General features: G+C 43.3%; 1 protein-coding gene across 1 annotated transcript; it reads right to left on the reverse strand.

The window, feature by feature from the left end:
- Positions 1-6997: 6997 nt before the first annotated feature.
- Positions 6998-11125, reverse strand: LOC119732288 (ankyrin repeat domain-containing protein 49-like). Its single transcript, XM_038205748.1, has 4 exons — positions 10999-11125; positions 8134-8256; positions 7485-7594; positions 6998-7153 (listed from the first exon to the last, which is right to left on the reverse strand). Exons 1-4 carry the CDS (start codon positions 11123-11125, stop codon positions 6998-7000), a joined length of 516 nt encoding a protein of 171 aa, XP_038061676.1.
- Between the last annotated feature and the right edge of the window lie 7217 nt (positions 11126-18342).

The following is an 18342-nucleotide window of genomic DNA, read 5'->3' on the forward strand; positions in this document are numbered from 1 at the left end:
TACCACCCTCACCTGTTTAATGAGTGTCAGCACTACGTCCGTATGGCCCTTTAATGCGGCCAAGTGCAGTGCTGTATGTCCAGGACCAGTCGTAGAATTTACTAGTTCTGGTGCGACCTCTAGAATCCGCTCCGTTGCACTACAATGAGAAAAACTATCAACGCTGAAAGTGTCGTTAGTGTCTCGGGTTTTTGTGTGTAAACTGTATTTCATTTTCAATTAATGTGTTTGTTACGGGTGTATTTCACATTTTCCATAGTTTGCGTACCGTTTGTTTTCAATACCATTCAATTACAAAACACTACTCGATGTGAACTTCAGAATTTTTTTTTTTTTATTTCCGAAGGTGTTCAAAAGGTGTGCTTAAATATAACTGGATTCCAATATCCAACTTTATAATCTAAACGAATGGCCTGGTGCTTAAAAAGGTGACAAAACTTTAAAATTGAACGATAAAAGAAAAAAACTAATTTCAACAAATTTGTGTGAAATTCATATTCAAATTGAATGTTTTTACCGCTAAATATGAACGGCTTTACTCGGGAAAATTGGAACGTATATGCAGCAAGAGAAAGGAAAATTATAAACGAAATACGATCCCCAAAATGAAATAAATTGCACCAGAATAAAACAATTAGCTTAATGTACTAACAAGTTGTTTCCATGATAGGCTGCAAAATGTAGACAGTTCATCTGATTTACGTCCTTCGAGGTGCGGTCCACCTGCGGATGTCCCACCAACAGCTGAATTATTGGCTTCCACTCTTTAATTATTGATATGAACAGCGGTGTATTTCCACAAACTTCCTGTAGGTATAACAAATACTTCGTAAATAGCTTATTTCTTAATATAAGGTGGAATATCCGTGTGTTTTGTTTTGTATTCATCTCACCTACAGGTATGACAGCCCGATGGAGTCATTATATTTCCAATGTTTCCAAAAACAGCTGTGTATGTTTTAGAAAGCAGCTTTTCATGTTTGTGGCCTTTGCGAAACAAAGCTTTGGGCTCCTGCTCCCTTTATTTCAGTCAGTTATAATTAGCTTTACAAAGCCGGTCCGACCCGGGAGGGAGCGCACTAACATAAATTGGCCAAGATATTAATATCCAAAAATACATGGTAAAGAAACTTGGATATTATTGCGTGTGTGGCAGGGCCAAATTTAACTTTTTCTTTCAATGTATTTTTGTATGCTTTAGTATAGGAGTAGCCCCCTGAGCAAATCCAGCGTTTTTTATTAGCTTTCCTACTTCCCCCTGTCCCAAGATTATGTGCCCTGCCACCCTGTAAGACCACAGACCCCTCATGGTCAGTAGCAGACCAGCGGCAGTAGAGAGAGGACTGTGCATTATAGTTCCTCTCTTTCCCCCTTGATTTTCTTGGGTGCGCTTTGCCCTGTGTGAGTGTTTATCTGCTCGAGTTATTGGTGAGTTTTGATATGTTCTTCTTTGTATTTTCTCATTAAGTGTATTATTAAGATGTTAGAAGTTTTGAAAAGTCTTAGCATTGTTCAGAGTTTTGACAATTTATAAAGTTCATGAGCAGCCTTTTGTGATTCTAAGTTACCAGTTGAGTTTAGTGACTTGGAGAATTTTTGCTTCTTTTTAATTTGATGGATCCTGATAGTTGGAGTTTGGGGATTTTGTAGGAAAATTATGTTGTCACAAGAAGGTTGATTGTTGACTTGGTTTTCTGTGTTTTATTTCTGCATGGATTTCTTGACTTATTTTACTTCAGTGGTTGATACATGAAGATGCATTGCATTGCATTTTGATTATTAGATTAATTGTTGATTTGATTCTTTTTCTTTAGACATCTGATTTCAGTATTTTGGATGGTGTTTTCTTCATTATCTTTATTGTTTTATTGTACATGTATAAAGCCAAGAGGAGTGGTTTTCCCACAGACTTCTTACTGATTAGTTTGCCATGTTTATTCATTAGTTAGACTTGTCCAAGCTGATAATTTACTGTAGACTTGCTTTTCCTTTATTTTGTATTTAGCCACCTGTTTCATTTAGTTAATCCATATCTGTTTGGACCTGTGCAAGTTAACTGTTCCGACATCATGTCAAACCAAGACTCAAGCCCTCCAAGTTCGCCGTTCCCATGTGCGCAGGTTATTCCTGAAACTGATTTGTCTGACTCAGACTCGTCTGATAACAGTCAAAAATCTCTCTTCAATAGTCGTCTGGCCCATGAAGTGCAAACTTCAATAAGTCAGATCTCATTAGGAGACACAAAAAGTAAGGATAAACCGGCACCCAGAACAAGAGACAAGCAACAGACCAGTAGAGACCACCGACTAGAACACGAGGACTACAAATTTGTCCGAAATCTAGCGGTACCTCTCCAACAAATGGTTTCAAAGCGAGTCTCCATGAACAAACAAATCAACTTGCTGGAGAACGCAGTCAGAAACAAGAACCCACCGAAGTACCTCCTGAGCCAAGTTCCAGTACCTACTCCACCCAAAGGCCATCGAATTCAATCGAATTTGGCGAACGTGTGGAAGGAGGTAGCCATGTCAGCTGCACTCGGGCGAGCAAGACTCAGCCTACGGCAACTACAGGACTGGAAGGAGCAAAACTACCGTTCTTTCGAAAGACAGAACCTCGAGGCCCTGGACCAGATCAAGGGCCATCTCCTGACCAAGGGGAACATCAACATAGCCAAGAAACTGCGCGCCCACTTCCTGCGTGAGCGGTCTACCAAGCAGCCAACCAAGCAGCGCCGCTAAACCACCCCCGGTCTCCACTAAACACAAACGGCTCTTTTCAGAGCCACCACAGCTTCCAAAAGAGATTGATCAATGTGTTTACTCTTTATTTATTATAATAATTACCACAACAATTATTATTATTAAATAACCATGACTAGGAGAAACATTAGTTCATTCCACAAAAAAAAGGAAAATTAAAACATAAAGCCAAACGATTTGCCCATTCATGTTCAAATCTCCAACAGCTGTCCCAAGCTAACCAACGAAAAAAAATAGCCAACCAAAATGAACAATTCATAACCAACCTCTCAAAGCTATCACTCTCACCTACCGAGAAAATAGCTTTAGGCAAAGGTTTAAACTTTGTTCCCACCCCGGCTAAACCAACCCGTCTCTCACTTATCCAAGATATAAACAAATATCAAAGACGAATAATAATTGCATTCTTGATGCACAAAAAAGTTCTAAAGAAGAGGCCCTTCAAACCTCCATCAACCTGGCAACCCAAATCCACTCAAAACCCCACACTTGAGAATTATTTGGAAGCTATCAAGATGGAACTCGCCCATGTCAGACTGAGAAAACCTCAGACAAACATGTCCCAAGCTGAATTATCAGCAATACGCAAACTCAAAAACAACCCATCTGTTGTTATCAAGCCTTACGACAAAGGCCGAGGCATTTGCATCATGACTATGAAAAAGTGGACAGGGATTTGACTCACGAAACCGCACTCAAGGTACACAGCGCCCTCACCGACATGATAAGAAACAAACACATCGACAAACATACCTTTGCCTATCTTGACCCACTTGAACAACCCACGAACTGCCCTACCATGTATTTTCTTCCAAAAATACACAAGACTCCCCCACCGGGTGAGTCTTTTGTCGGTAGACCCATCATCAGCGGTTGCACGAGTCCAACAGCCAAGATATCCGAGTATGTGGATTATTTTCTCCTTCCAAAAGTATCCGCCCAACCCACTTATGTCCGTGACACCACAGACATTTTGCGGAAACTAGAAAAGGAAACCTTCCCACAAAACTCACTCCTTGCAAGCATCGATGTAGTTTTCATGTATACCAACATTCACCAGGCAGAAGCCATTGAATCAGTATGCAAAGCCTACGAAAAAACCAACCACAACTACGCCATAACCAAACCCCCTTCAAAACACATCCGCACTCTCCTGGAACTCGTTCTGGGCCGCAACTATTTCCAGTTCGGAGGAAAATTCTTCCGACAAAAAATAGGATGTGCAATGGGATCTGTGGCCAGTCCAGAAATTTGTGACATTACGTTACATGATTTTGAGTTACAAATCTCAGCCCTCACAGACAGAATCCTGTTCTGGGCAAGATTTACAGATGATATACTTATCGTCTACAACGGCCAACTCGAATTTTTCACCCAATTTGTTCACCAGTTGAATCAATTGCATCCCACCCTCAAATTCACATTTGAGGCATCTGAAACTTCCATCACATACCTGGACCTTACCATTTTTAAAGGCCCGCGTTTCCTCTCCACGGGTACCCTAGACACACGAGTGTTCACGAAACCTACGGAAACATATCAGTACTTGGAAAGAACATCATTCCATCCAAACCATGTGTTCCACGGTTTTATCAAAGGAGAAATCCTACAATATGCCAGAAACACAAACAATGAGGATGACTTCTTACAAAAAGTACAAAGTTTCGAAGAAAAACTACTGAAGAGAGGCTACAATTAAGCCGATATTCACAAGTGCAAGCAATCCATCGATTTCTCACAAAGGAAATCTATGATTCACGCAGAACAAGTGAAAATCCAAAAAGGACTTCCCCTCGTCTTCACCACAACTTACAACCCCCATGTAAAACACATGGACATCAAGCGTGCTCTCTCCAGACACTGGCATCTTATCTCAAGCAACCCAACTTTGAAGGAAGTTTTCCCTAAACCTCCTCTAGTTGCCTATGAGATAGCTGAGAACATCAAGAAGAGACTTGTCAGAGCCAAACTCAGCCATACGGCAGACAACCAATCCTCCACAACTGAGAACGAAGATAACACACTTGATATCCTAATTTCACTATTGGATGAACAAATCCCATCCGAATGAAGTTGTAATCACAAATACCGGATAATTTAGACGGAATCTTTTCCTCAAAGTGAGTTCCATTCAACTCATTAACCCATACCTATGGATTCTTTGAATCTAGCGGCTGATGAGTCCCCGAAGGGACGAAAATGCATTCCCGCAATTGCCCTCAGGTAAAACCTAACCCACCCCACTGCCTGGGTAAACTTGGCTACGGTCAAAACTTCCATTGGTTTCTCCCACTTGTTTCTATCCAATTTTTAAGACCCCTTAATGTGTCTTAATTGAAGAAATGAACCACACAATATCACACCATCGAATAACTCAATGTGTTGTTCTTACGCACATTCTTTATTCACAAGCCAATCTATAGGAGAGGCGTCTCTGAATGGGATAGAGCCATCATTTCTCTTATATGGGGCCACTGTTTATCTCGCTCAATAAATATTTACGAGAGATTTTGGTGTTCTTGGCAAGACTGTATAGCAGGTCCACACGGCATTGCTTATATTACTTTAGACCTAGTGTAGCTTGACTTTGTTTGCATTGTTTACTGTTTCTTATTATATTCTTTACTCTCTTATCTTGTTAACAGACTTCTGCCAGAAGTGTCTTGAAAGATCCATTATATAACACACCGTGTTCGTTTGAGTCTTTGGTTTTTAGGTTTAAGTTTTGGTTTTAGGGTTTAAGTTTCTTTATGTTTCTTTAAGTTGTTGGTTTTAGGGGTTAGTCTTTGCTCTTATTCTTGATTTTCGTGGTCTTGGTTTTATCTGGTCATTTTGAAAGTTCTTGTCAATAAATTCTTTTTGTCCTTTTTGTTCGAAATCTAGAACTTGTGTCCCTTGTCCCTATTAATTCAATGTCCTCGCGACTTGTCCCTTCAAAGATCCCAAGTTTATTTTAGTTGTAGTCGTTTTTCCAGGTTACACATGCTTTTATCCTGCTATCTAGCTTTTTATCCATGCATATGTTTTTGTGGTATGTCCTTTTTCTAGAGGCATTTGTTATCATTTATTTGTAATCATTTATTTATAATCATTTATAAGCTACAATCCTGGCCAATCTCGCTGGGCCCCAACCCCCCGGCCCCCGTTCAGTGTTGTCTCTCATTGCGCGGTTTGTGCTCCATCAGCTGGAGAGAACAACATTGACCGGGGGAGTGGGTGACCGCGGCAGGCTCAGGAAGTGTCCCAACCATTTTGGCCGGGATTGTAGACCTGCCCGCCGCTGGACATGCTTTAATGGCCCTTGCATTGTACTTGGCGAGATTTCCTACGCAAAACGGATATTGGGATGAACATTAAATTAAATCTCGCCGTATCTCCAAAACTGGTACTCACTGGTGACTGCTGAGTCCATAAAAATTAGCTTCTAGTAGGCCTAACTGGTTTCTTTTTTTTAATAAGTACTTGTTGTTTTCTCAACAACTACAAATTAGTAACTGGTACATGTTGACTACAAGTTGGTAATCAGTTTCTTCAAGTGGTTTCAACTGGTAATTGTTGACCATATGGTAACTGGTTCTTTAAACTGGTTTCAATTGATACCTGTTGACTCAATAAGATGACAAGTTTGTAACTGGTTATTTCAATCAATTTAACCTGGTACCTGTTGACTCCATAGCAATTATAAATTGGTAACTGATTTGTTTAACTGGTGCCAACTTGTTCCTGTTGACTTCTTAAGAGTTACTTGTTGACAACTGGTTTGTTCAACTGGTTTCAACTGGTTAAATCCAACATATTCCAGATGAAAAAAACAGTTTTATTTGAAACCTGTATGAATAAGTTTGAACTTGTTTTGTTTTTATTAACTTGACAATAGGTCGTTTAAAATGGGGTCGATCGGGTAACTGGAAACAGACGTACGTTTTCAGGACGGCCCTACAAAATACTCGGAACGGTCCTGCTCAATTTGTAAAAACGTCTTTCACCCACCTTGCTATTGACATCGCAACTATTAAGCAGAAGTTCTTCAACGCACTTCAGGTTGCCCTTCAAAGTAGCTATGTGAAGAAGGGAGGAAGCATTTTTCAGCAAGACATTCACCTTGCTTCCAGCATCCAAAAGACACCTCATAACTTGTGGTTCGTTTCTGTCAAATAGAAAAAAGAAATTTGATCTTGTATTTTGTAAAAGTATTTTGATCTTGCCGGAGGTATTCCATGAACCACTGCTAATGCTCACCCGTCTACTGCAGACGTCAGAGCTGTGTATCCTCCCTTATCTTGTTGTTCCAAAGGGGCGCCATTGGTAACTAAGGCGACAACGGTATCCAAGTGACCACCATAGGCGGCTGCATGCAGTGGAGTCTGTCCTTCTCTGTTCTGGGACTTGACCTACAAAAGTGTTATTTTGGCAATTTCATGATACTTTATTCGTTTCTTATCCTGGACAATTTGTCTTTTTAAAGGATTTTTAATTATTGTTCAAAGCTATAAAATAAACTTGGAAGTATGAAAATTGCTTGAAGATTATGGTTTGCAATTATGTTGGCAGCACAATTGTCTTTATAATCTTTGGGTCTAAATATATGATATAAATAACCGAAACGGTCAAAAATTCAGACCCTAGTTCAGAAGTACAATACGGCATAGCAATTGTTCCCTACAATTAATAATTCAATGTAATAATCGTTATTGATAATCGCTTCACAGTTTTAGCTATTACCAAGCCAGGAGTTTTGCTGATGATTTCTTGCACTTTCGTAGTGTTTCCTATAGCCGCTGCGTGGAATAGATCGTCAGCACTAGTTTGTAAGCCAGGATCTTTGAAGAGATCTGGTGAAATGGAATATTCAGAATAATCTGTCGACGTAATTTTTAAAACAGCATTTTTTTCCAGCATGTAGTCATGGCTTAGTGATTAAGATCATTTCACCGGACTTATGCTCTGGTGTTTCAGAGGCAACAAAACTTTGGTTCGAGCCCAGGTCTGGACACTTAAGGTGCCCTTAAGCAAGGTACTTAACAACTATTGCTTCGTTCTTTGAACGGGACGTAAAGAACACAGTAACAATTATCGCTACTAGAAGGTGTTTGCCCATGGTGTTTCTGGTCTCCTGTTTAACTCCCCTGCTGAGTATTTTGGAGAAGAACCAAGTACCAAATAACCAAAACCATGAATGTTTAGTAAAGTTTTAAACAGCCACAAATTTTGTGAACATCCTACGTCTTCTACTTCCTCATTTATTACCCATACGCATCTAAATTTGGAAGTCAAATCCAATTATGATTTACATTGAAGGACTTGTTGTCATTATTTTTAAAACAATCAACGATAATGATTTACAAGTAATTTGGTTTAATAATAAGCATACCGCGATAATCATATTTGGTTTCCTTGTCGGTCCGGCCATTAGAACGGTTGTATTCATACTGCGTCTCACTCAGGGGGAAGCATGGTGCATTTGACCCGGCGGCCGTTGTACAAAAATCCTCACCTGTAAAGTTTACATCGTTATTAAATAATGAAAGGTTTGCGGATTAAACACCATTTGCGAATAATTTCTCAACTAAGAGAATGGTACTGAAAAGAACAAGAGTATACCTCTTGTTCTTTTCAGTACCATTCTCTCAGTTGAGAAATTATTAGTTTATACAACTCAACGTTCCGGTCAGTACGCTCTGACCGTCTTCAGGAGAGTGCCTAAACTCTAAGAATTTGTGGATTGCAAGTAGTTGGGATCCTAGAACAAGCTTGGTGCCCACTGAAGTGGAACAGTAGGGTTGCAGGCACAGTAGATGGAGGACCTAGGGTGTAGGAGACTCATCAGTCTAAGGTGGTAGCTGAGGACATAGGGTATAGGAGACCCATCAGTCTGGAGGAGTGGGAGCCAGATGTCGTTGAGGTGAAACCCAATGTCTTGCGGAACTGTGTTGTGCTTGCGGATCTCAATGGCTTCCCGTATGCGTTTTGGATGCCAGAACTGGATCCGTGCGATGAGTTCGGGCGCATCCCAATCAACTTTGTGGTCATTAATGTGGGAATGTTTGACAATGGCCAATTTGTCAAAGTCCCCTCGCAGTCCATGTGCTCTGTGTTCCTTGAGCCTAGTTTAGGCACTCTCCTGAAGACGGTCAGAGCATACTGACTGGAACGTCGAGTTTATACCTCTGGTTCTTTTCAGAACTATTCTCTTAGTTGAGAAATTAATCGCACATGGTGTCTCCGCAAACCTTTTTTCATTTAGTATCTCCACCATGCAAAGCCTCAAATCTTACTTAAATCATTGTTGGTATTTAGGGAATGATTTAGAAATGTATAGGTTTTTTTCGAGCAAGTTTAACAACAACTTATAATTTCAAGGGTTCTTACGGTTCTTTGTAGGTATTACTGCATTCAATTTCGCTTTTGTGCACGCTTCCTTTCGTTCTTGGCAATAAGGTTTTCCCATCCAATTTCGCAAATTGTTCATTCAATCCGACAGAATACATATTTAAAATTAGCATAAAAATACGAGTGCCGTTTCACACATAGTCCAGTTAAGTGAAAGTTCAAAACACTTCAGGTTATCTTTGTAAGCATGTGGTCTAAGGAATGGGAATGCGCACAGGCTATTTTATTTCGCTGTCCATTCTTTTAATCAGTCATTTTTGGAAAAGTTGATAGCACCCTCATGTGTCGGATGGAGATGTGACAGTGCGTAAACAGTGCGTAAGTTTTTCATTTAAATTAAGCCTAAGCTTTGCATTTCATCTCAGGAATCCATAAAAAACACAACATTATCTGCAAGATGTTAATATCAAAGTGGAGGGAGTAAGTGAGGATTTTGGATTGTTCTTGTAATTTGGAAAGATCGCGATCGCCAGCGCAACTCACTTGTCTTTACAACAGCCTTATAATATCGCTCTGAGTAAGAAACGCATGCCACGAAGTTCCTGAACTGAACACAAAACCAACGAATGCTTTCTTCAACAAGTAGGAAAGCAGATTTGTCTCAGTGAAAGGATCAATTCAAGCAAGCATTTTTACTTTGGCCACACTTGCCGAAGACAGTTTTGAGAAAATAATTTTGCAAGGTGCCATGCCTTGCAAGAGAAAGAGGGGACAACATAAAATACGTTGGTTATTATCGTCACCGACACCACGTACTGACACCTAGTTGCGCGTTAGTGCGCGGCACGCGCGCGTATTTTACCGAACCGGGTTATTTTCATTTTCACGAATTCACAGTGCGGCATTTCTGGCGCCCAGTTCGTTTTCACGAACTGACACCGATATAAATTTACCAGTTAAAATTATGTTTAATTACGTTTTTGTGTTAGCCCACAAGTTTACGGATGGATTAAATTCATGTCAAAACTTTCAAAACTTTTTGAAACGATTTATGTTGGTGGGTTTACCTATAACTTTTTATAAAATTTTTCACCCAGACCACCCCTAAAACGAAAGATGTTTCCCAAACTGAAAAGGTAGCCATTTTGGAAATGTATCCCTCCACAAGATGGCTAAATAGAGCCACGTTCGAACCAAATTGCCAGAGGGTCAGTGCCGTATGTCTTCAATTCCCCAATTCCAAGGTTCTCAGGACTCTCTGTAATATAGAAGAATTTGAGTGTACAACTTGTAATCATGAGCTGGGCGGATAGATTTTTGGCCTATTTACATGGTTTCACCCATACATAAGATCTGTTTCACGAACAGTGCCCCCTAGTGTCCGGGCAATAGTTTGATTTTAGTAATCTCCTTCCCCCCACCCCATTCCCCGGAACATAGTTACGCCACTGTTTGGCACAAATTGTTGTCCACCAATTTTTCAAAAATGTTTACAGAAGGTGCTTGGTGCCTTGAGTAGAGGCAATTGATACATCCCCACAAAATCAGTTTCGTCTTTCATCATTCAATTTCATAGTTTGATCAACCTCTCTAAGACATAGGTGATGAAAATTCATCAATACACATCGAAATTGTTTCAAGTGTTGCCAATTGGTAGCATTCAGAGTTCGAATTCGGCCTATTCTTCACTTTAATATATGCTTTGTCGTATGACATGAATTTACACGTAATCCCCATCCTGGAAGAGGTTCTGGGAAAAAATTGTTGGTGCACAAGTGTTCTCCTTACTGGATGCAAAGCACGGGTTTGGGCAGATACCCCTTGCTAGTGACAGTCATAAATTGACAACCTTCATCATAACTCCAATTGAGCGTTACTGTTTCACACGCTTTCCTTTCGGCATTACATCTGCGCCTGAGTTGTATCAGCGTATTATGTGTGACCTTCTCGTGAATCTGGATGGAGTAGTTGTCTACATGGATGATATTCTCATCACCGGCCAAACACAGGCAGAGCACGATCTTCGTGTGCATCGTGTCATACAAATGCTACCGAAGGCTGGCTTGCGGCTAAACAAAGAGAAATCGACGTTTTCTCAAGAGGAGGTTACCTTTCTTGGTCTACTGCTAGACAAGGATGGTATACGTGCTGATCCTTTTCAAAGATCACAGCAAATTTTCATAAGTCAAGAGACTCATGGGCATGGTCAATTTGTTGTCCCGCTTCATCCCGAATGCAACATCAGTAGCAGCCAAAAATCACCGATCTAACGTTGAATGGATGTGGGGAGCACAACAGAAGTCTGCATTCCGACAACTCGAGACACTCCTCACTAGATCGCCCACATTGGCCTTCTATGATCCCGCTAAACCTACCCATGGTCAGCACAGACGCCAGTAGCTATGGGCTGGAAGGATGCTTGCTACAGCAGCCAGAAGATGAGACATGGAAGCCAGTCGTTTACTGTTCCCGTACCCTGTTTTCTGCTGAGAGGAAGTATGCCCAATCGAGAAGGAGTTGTTGACCAGCGTATGGGCATGCGAGCGATTTTATGTCTACATCAGAGGACTTCACGTGACACTACAAACCGACCACAAACCACTGGTGTCTTTGATCAATTCAAAGGACCTCTGTGACGCACCACTGAGATGCCAGCGCTTACCGATGCGCCTCATGAATTTCCACTGTACTGCTGTCAACTCACCAGGCAAGACCCTAGTCGTTGCAGATACCCTGTCTAGAGCTCCAGTGCATACAGACCTGACAGCTGATGACAGTGATGATCTTGCAGCAGAAGTTGAAGTAGACATGAGGGTCACCAGGGGGTCACCAAGAGCCGACTCCGTGCAAATCAAGCCATATGGTGGCCTGAAATCGGTACTGACACCGCGCAGCACATTCAACAATGCAAGTTTTACACAGAAAAGCAACCAGCACTTAAGGCGGAACCCCAGGTGTCAACACCTTTACCCCGAATATCGCAACGAATCGCGTGCGATCTTGCGGCAGAGCTGAAAGGGAAGGTGTACTTGGTGATCGTTGACTACTACTCGAGATGGTTTGAGATTCATCACCTCGTGAAGACAACAGCCTTAACAGTCATCAACTTCATGAAAACTACCTTTGCACGATATGGGATCCCTGAAGTTGTTGTATCAGATAACGGCCCACAATTCCTGGAAGAGTTTCAACAGTTTGCAAGAGAGTTCACACTATCGCCAAGCAAATGGGCAAGCCGAAAAAGCTGTCCACGTGGCCAAGAGTATCCTGCGTCAACCAAATCCCATACGAGCTCTCACGACATACCGCGCAAGCCCACTTCCAAGTCTTGGTGTCAGTCCGGCAAGTCTGATGGTGTCAGTCCGGCAAGTCTGGGACTAGAATGCGCACTACCCTACCGATGTTGCCCAAGAACCTCCTTCAGAAAACAATCAACAAGACAAAGTTGCAACAAGCAGACGCTGCTTCCAAGTCCAAGGGAGAAGTCTACTTCAACCAGACACATGGTGCCAAGGCATTGGATCAACTGGAGATAGGAGCCCGGGTGAAGATCAGAACAAAGAGAAAACTTGGTCCAGTCGGAGAGGTCCTACGTAAAGCAAAAAAACACACCGTTCTTACATAGTGAGAGTAAATGGCGCAGAATATCGTCGGAACAGGCGGCATATTGTCCGGATGCCACAACCACCACCTGAGCCATACTTCGAGATCCAACTGGAGGATCCAGTCCAGCAAAACCCAGATGTTCAGCAACAAGGAATGAGACAGTCTCAGCGAATGATGAAACCACCAGCATGGCAGCAGGATTACATCATGGACTAGAACTCTTAACTGTCACCACTCAATCACTCAATCACTCAATCACTCATACTCTGTTAAATCAATCAATCTTGCATTATCTCACACTCATCTCTGAATTCATATTCATTCTGATTTAATTCAAGAAATCTGCTTGAACCAAGAACATTGGAATCTAGGAGCTGATTTGGAACACAACATATAGCAGACTCTTTCTAACATTGAACACTCAGACTCAATCTTGTGCATTGTAAATGTGTTTTCTTAACCAGTTTATTTCTGATCTAGAAAAGGGGGAGATGTCGTATGACTATGTCGTATTACGTAATCGTAATAAAAGAGGGTTCCAAGATGGCATCCCGCTATGAACGAGTTTGACAGATAAATGCAGTGAGTCCGCTCCAGTTATTTCCCTATTTAACGCTACCCAAGATATAACATACTTTTGTAAAGTAAATTAGTCTGGTGTGTGCTTAAAGAGGTTGTGGAATGCTTAAAGACATCTCCGTCGGGTATATGTAGCCTAAGATGTGATGAAATAAAAACGATTATTGTTTCTGTCATGAAATGAATACAAAAGGTACGTTGAGAGCTGTTTTTCGGGTTCTGTTTCGGGCCGAACGTGCAATTTGTGTGAAAGTCGTCATTTGGGGCATCAAACCAAACATAGCAAAATAGTGACGTAAGAAACAGGACTCCCGATACAGCGTAGTTCCAGCAAAACTTTTTGCAAATCACTTGACGTTTTAGTAGTGTCTATTGATTATTCAGTGTTTTAATGTTTACACAGCATTTTATTTATAGATTGTGGAACATTCTTTTGTGTGTGTTACTAACGGCCAACCATTATAAGAAACGTCTATTACAGCAACATCGTTCACGCACGCTATGTTTTTAGCATGTAAGGCAAGCTGGAGATTCCGGATGTACTTGTGCCGCCGGCCCGGCCGCGGGGATCGTAGATTTTGACGCCGGTAAAGTTTGGGATTTCAAAATAAATTCGTTGTTGATACGTGTACGGGTAGCGAACGCACTATGCCAAAGCAAACCTATATGCCTATAATTTTGTCAGTGGCCGGCTGTAATCACACCACATTCTGTTCTGCAATAAATTTCCAATTTTCCCGGCCGGGTGCCAGCATGGAGGAATAAGAATCCTCCGTAAAGTGCCATGCAGTTTGTCCAAAAAGATGAGATCGGATTTCAGCCAAACGGATAGAGCGCTGATACATGCACTGTACATTTTTCACGGCAAGAGTCTTCTTCGCTCAAGAGATAATTTGGAATTGCTACACGACTGTACAGAAAACAATGGTGGTGCTGTACTGACACGTACGCCCGATCGCGACAGTATAAGGCGACCACGTGATGAGCCATTATCCCCGGCCGGCCCCGGCCTCCCCAGCCCGGCCCCATCCACAGAACGGGGCGCAGACGGGACCACACACCATTTTTTCAATGTAAGAGAGCTATGTTTTGTACAGCTTCAAAGTTCAGGTAATTCTGTCAGAATTTTTAAAAACGGACCAGAAATAACTGAGATATGATTTGTAGAGTGGCAGAAAATGTGTAAAGCTTAGAGCCAAGTTAATTGTGACGTCATATAATGGCACTAACGCTTAATCACTTTGTGTTAGTGACTGGGCAGAGCTTAGGAGCTCCGTGCGTTGCTGCATGCACGCGATTGGTTAGCCAAGTGCCATAGGTATAGCGCGCTATAGGTTTAGTGCATGTACATGTATGCGCGTATCCGTGCACGTGAGGGCACTACTCACGTGACGGGGAGTTGATGTTGCGGACAGCGAGCGAGCAAGAGGTGAATTACCTGTGCTCTACGTTTTTGGGAATGCTTATGCGCAAATTGTACATAGTCGTTACGCTGGCATGTATGGCTGAGTGTATAGCTGTACGTTGCTGACTGGCCTGCATGGTTGATGCGTAGCAGGTGTGCATTGCTTGTGCTACTGTACATTGTTTATGCTGTTGTACATTGCCTGTGGGGTTGTACATTGCTGTTGCTGGGGCGCATTGTAGACGTTGTGATGTATTGGTGACATTGCGGTGCATTGTTGTGCATTCCAGATGCTGTTACATTGCTGCTGCGTGCAGTAGACTTGGCTCATCTCTCCAATAATTCAAGGACCCAGATAATAGAGCAACCACGCCTATTAATTCAAATTACTGTACATTTAATGATTATTGATGAATTAATTATGGTCATTGTTGATTGAGGTTACCGACAATTCTGTTTCAGATGTCTCTGTTACAGGTTTATTGTGCAATTAACAGGGTTATTAACTATCATTCACAATCGGGCGGTAGATTTCCACCAAAACGGACCTGCACCCTTAGCCTTGAAGGTCGCTCTGAGTGATCTCTCGTCTAGGAAAGAGCCTTGGTTTGGGAAGACTATCTCATGGAGGTATCTTCACCCCACTAGGAGTCAGATTTTTCCTAACAAACTTGGGTTGGCCCGGGGGTTCCTGCCACGAATGGTGTCAGAAGTGGGATGATTGTGAATGATTAAGTTGATTTCTCTGTTGAATAATTGAATATCACATTTTGTTGTGATTAATTCTGTGGTGATATCAGTGGTGGTTTTGAGTATGACCGAAGGCTCGAAGGATCCAGTGGGTGCCTTAAGTGCAGAGGCCCTGGTGCTACAACTGCAAATGGCAACCCAATTTCTGCAGTGGGAAAATGAACTCATTGCGCAGAAATTGGAGGCTGCCATGGAGTTGCAGTCGGGTGTTTCCCCTACGGGAGGAAACATGGGCACGCCAGCTGTGAGCCGGCGTGTGCTCCATCGAGTTGATTCCGATGTTGAGTTTCGGTTGCCCAAAGAGACTTCTGGGTATGTCTCTGGAGCAACGGGGAGAGTGTCAGGCGCAGGTGTGGTGCCTGAGTTAGCCCCTAAAGTGGTGAGGGAGGTTATCCCAGAGCACAGTCGATGCCTATTGCGAGGGAGGCAGACGGTCCAAATGAGGATCTGTTGGTTATCCCCGAGGGTGGCGTGGAACAGGGTAAGGCGAATACCAATTCGTTCGTTGGTGATATGACGACGGTAACCCCTACACCTCTACATGGCGATCTGTTAAGTTTCGCAACTCGACCAGTCGAGGTGGAAGGCAACAGTTCAGCTAGAGTGGACAACTCGTCAGTGGGTCGTGTCCACTGAAACGAGAGTCATGTGTCCATAAGGATTTGAGTCAGACGGTCGAGCAGCAAACGTTACTAGCCCGAGAGCCTGCCAATTGCAAGGTGGTGAGGGCTGATGAATCTGAAACAGAGAAGAGGTTTTTGACTTTAGAAGAAAGTCTGAAGTCTGTGGCCATGCTGGTAAAGTCGTTGTCGAGTCAGATTGAGGGTAAGGGCATGTCGTCTCCCAAAACGCACAAGCCTTGTATCTTGAGGTGTTTCAAGTGTCGAGAGAAAGGGCACTTCGCCCGGGAGTGTAAGAAAACTCCGAGGAAGGATGGCACTCGGAAACAACAGTCAGCCCCGCATAGGATGCGCTGAAAGGCTAAATGGTCAGGGTCCAGAGGGTCCGGAGGGCGACTCAGTGACAGCGATGTTGGTGGAAAAAAGATGTACAAAAAGGGGGACGGGCATCTAGTTATAACTCTGCCCGATCCAAACATTGGTCCTCAATCTGGTGTGTTTGTGGATGGGATGGTGAGAGAGGCCTAGTGTCGATTTTTGATTGACACAGGTTCTACCGACACTTTGATAAGTAGTGCGGTGTACTACCAGATTCCCAAAGAGAAAAGGCCCGTCTTGGAGACGGAAGATGTTAAAGTGAAGCAGGTTGACGGTAGTCAATTAACTGTTCTTGGCATAGCATGGGTAGAGGTGCAAGTTGGTCGGACCACGCACCAAGTCAGGGCAGACTTCGCTGTCAGAAATGAAGTACTTTCTGGTGCCCGCAAGTGGAAATTCAGATTTCCAGTTGAGAGAGTGGAGGCTCATTGGTGAGCGAGTCAAGTGCACGAATGGTGCAGGCAAGCCCTTTGAGGTTTGTGGTGTAGTTTCTAACACTATAGTCATTGCATCGAGTCATGAGGCCGAGGTCCCGGGAATTATTGCCCGGAAAAGTGCCGACTGGTCGGGCCAGCCATGGTTGAACCGATTGAAGGTGATAGCGATTCAGCCAAGGAAGATTTGGTGTTGGCCAGATCTCTAGTTTTGTCTGAATCCGACGTTCCGGTACGGGTCTTCAACCCTGGAAGGGTGAAAAGAGTTGCCCGTGAGGGGACAGCCGCGGGAGTGATCTCCCAGGTTGAAGCCGGTTCAATTCAGGCTGAGTTGAACGTGGCGGCAAATACGAGGAAGGAGTTGCCCGGGTATTTGCAAGATCTCGTTGAGAGGGGTACAGCCAATGTTGAGGCTGTGTGTAACCGTGGTGATATCCGGAAGTCTTTAGAAGACCTCCAGTACGTATCGTCTAAGGTTGACCATGACAATGGGCACACGGATGTGGTCAAACATCAAAGAAGGCATGGTAAATGCTGGTTGGTCGTCGAGACGGCAATGCACACGGTGCGGCCGTGATGAGTCGGTCAGCGAGGATGAGGCAACTGGTGAGGTGTCGGAGGGGCAACCTCACAGTGGTGAGTTTTTGGCTGGGGGTGTAGCCGCCCATCCAATCTTGTCTCGAAGTGCTTTAAATGAAGCACAGTTCCGCAATAGCACCATGAGTTGGCTCATTAGGTTGAAGAAGGAAGGTGATTGTCGTCCTGAGTGCTAGACAGTTTCCCACTTGTCTGCAATCCGCAAGACCTATTGGTCGCAGTGGGACCAATTTGAGGTCCGGGGAGGAGTTCTGCATAGGAGGTGGGACTCCAATAACGGGAGGTCAGTCCGTTGGCTAGTGGTGGTGCCATCAAAGTTCTGTAAGGGAATTTTGTCTGAGTTGCACGGTGGACAATTTGGTAGTCACTTGGGGGTCAGTAAAACTCTGGCCAAAGTGAAAGCCACGTACCTCTGGCCAGGTATGTCTGCGGACGTACGGTCATTCCTGCGGGGGTGTGATGTCCGTGCCAGGAGGAGTTCGGCTGCTAAGAAAAGGCTTAAACCTTAGAGAAGTATCGAGTCGCTTGTCGGTAGAGCGAGTAGCGACAGACTTGCTCGGGCCATTGCCCATCATGGACAATGGTAATTGCTAGGTGTTGTGCTTTTTTCTGGTTGGTGTGCATGTTTTATTCTGTTTGAGTTCGGGAGTCCTGCATCTCGTCATCCTATGGTGAATGGGCTTCCGCCGATGCGCTAAACTTGGCATCGGTATGGTTATCCCGGCGGAACTAGGCTGGGGTTATCAGCTTGTCTTAGGAGGGACGAACCGGCCCAGAGTGAGAACGCAGCAGAGACCCAAACCGAAGGAGTCGACCCAACCCATGAGACGGTGGCCGTGAGTGAGTGTACCTAGACCCAGACGTAGCTGGATGGCAACAAA

The sequence above is a fragment of the Patiria miniata genome, unplaced genomic scaffold (genome assembly GCF_015706575.1).
Source record: "Patiria miniata isolate m_02_andy unplaced genomic scaffold, ASM1570657v1 HiC_scaffold_24, whole genome shotgun sequence".
NCBI lineage: Eukaryota > Metazoa > Echinodermata > Asteroidea > Valvatida > Asterinidae > Patiria > Patiria miniata.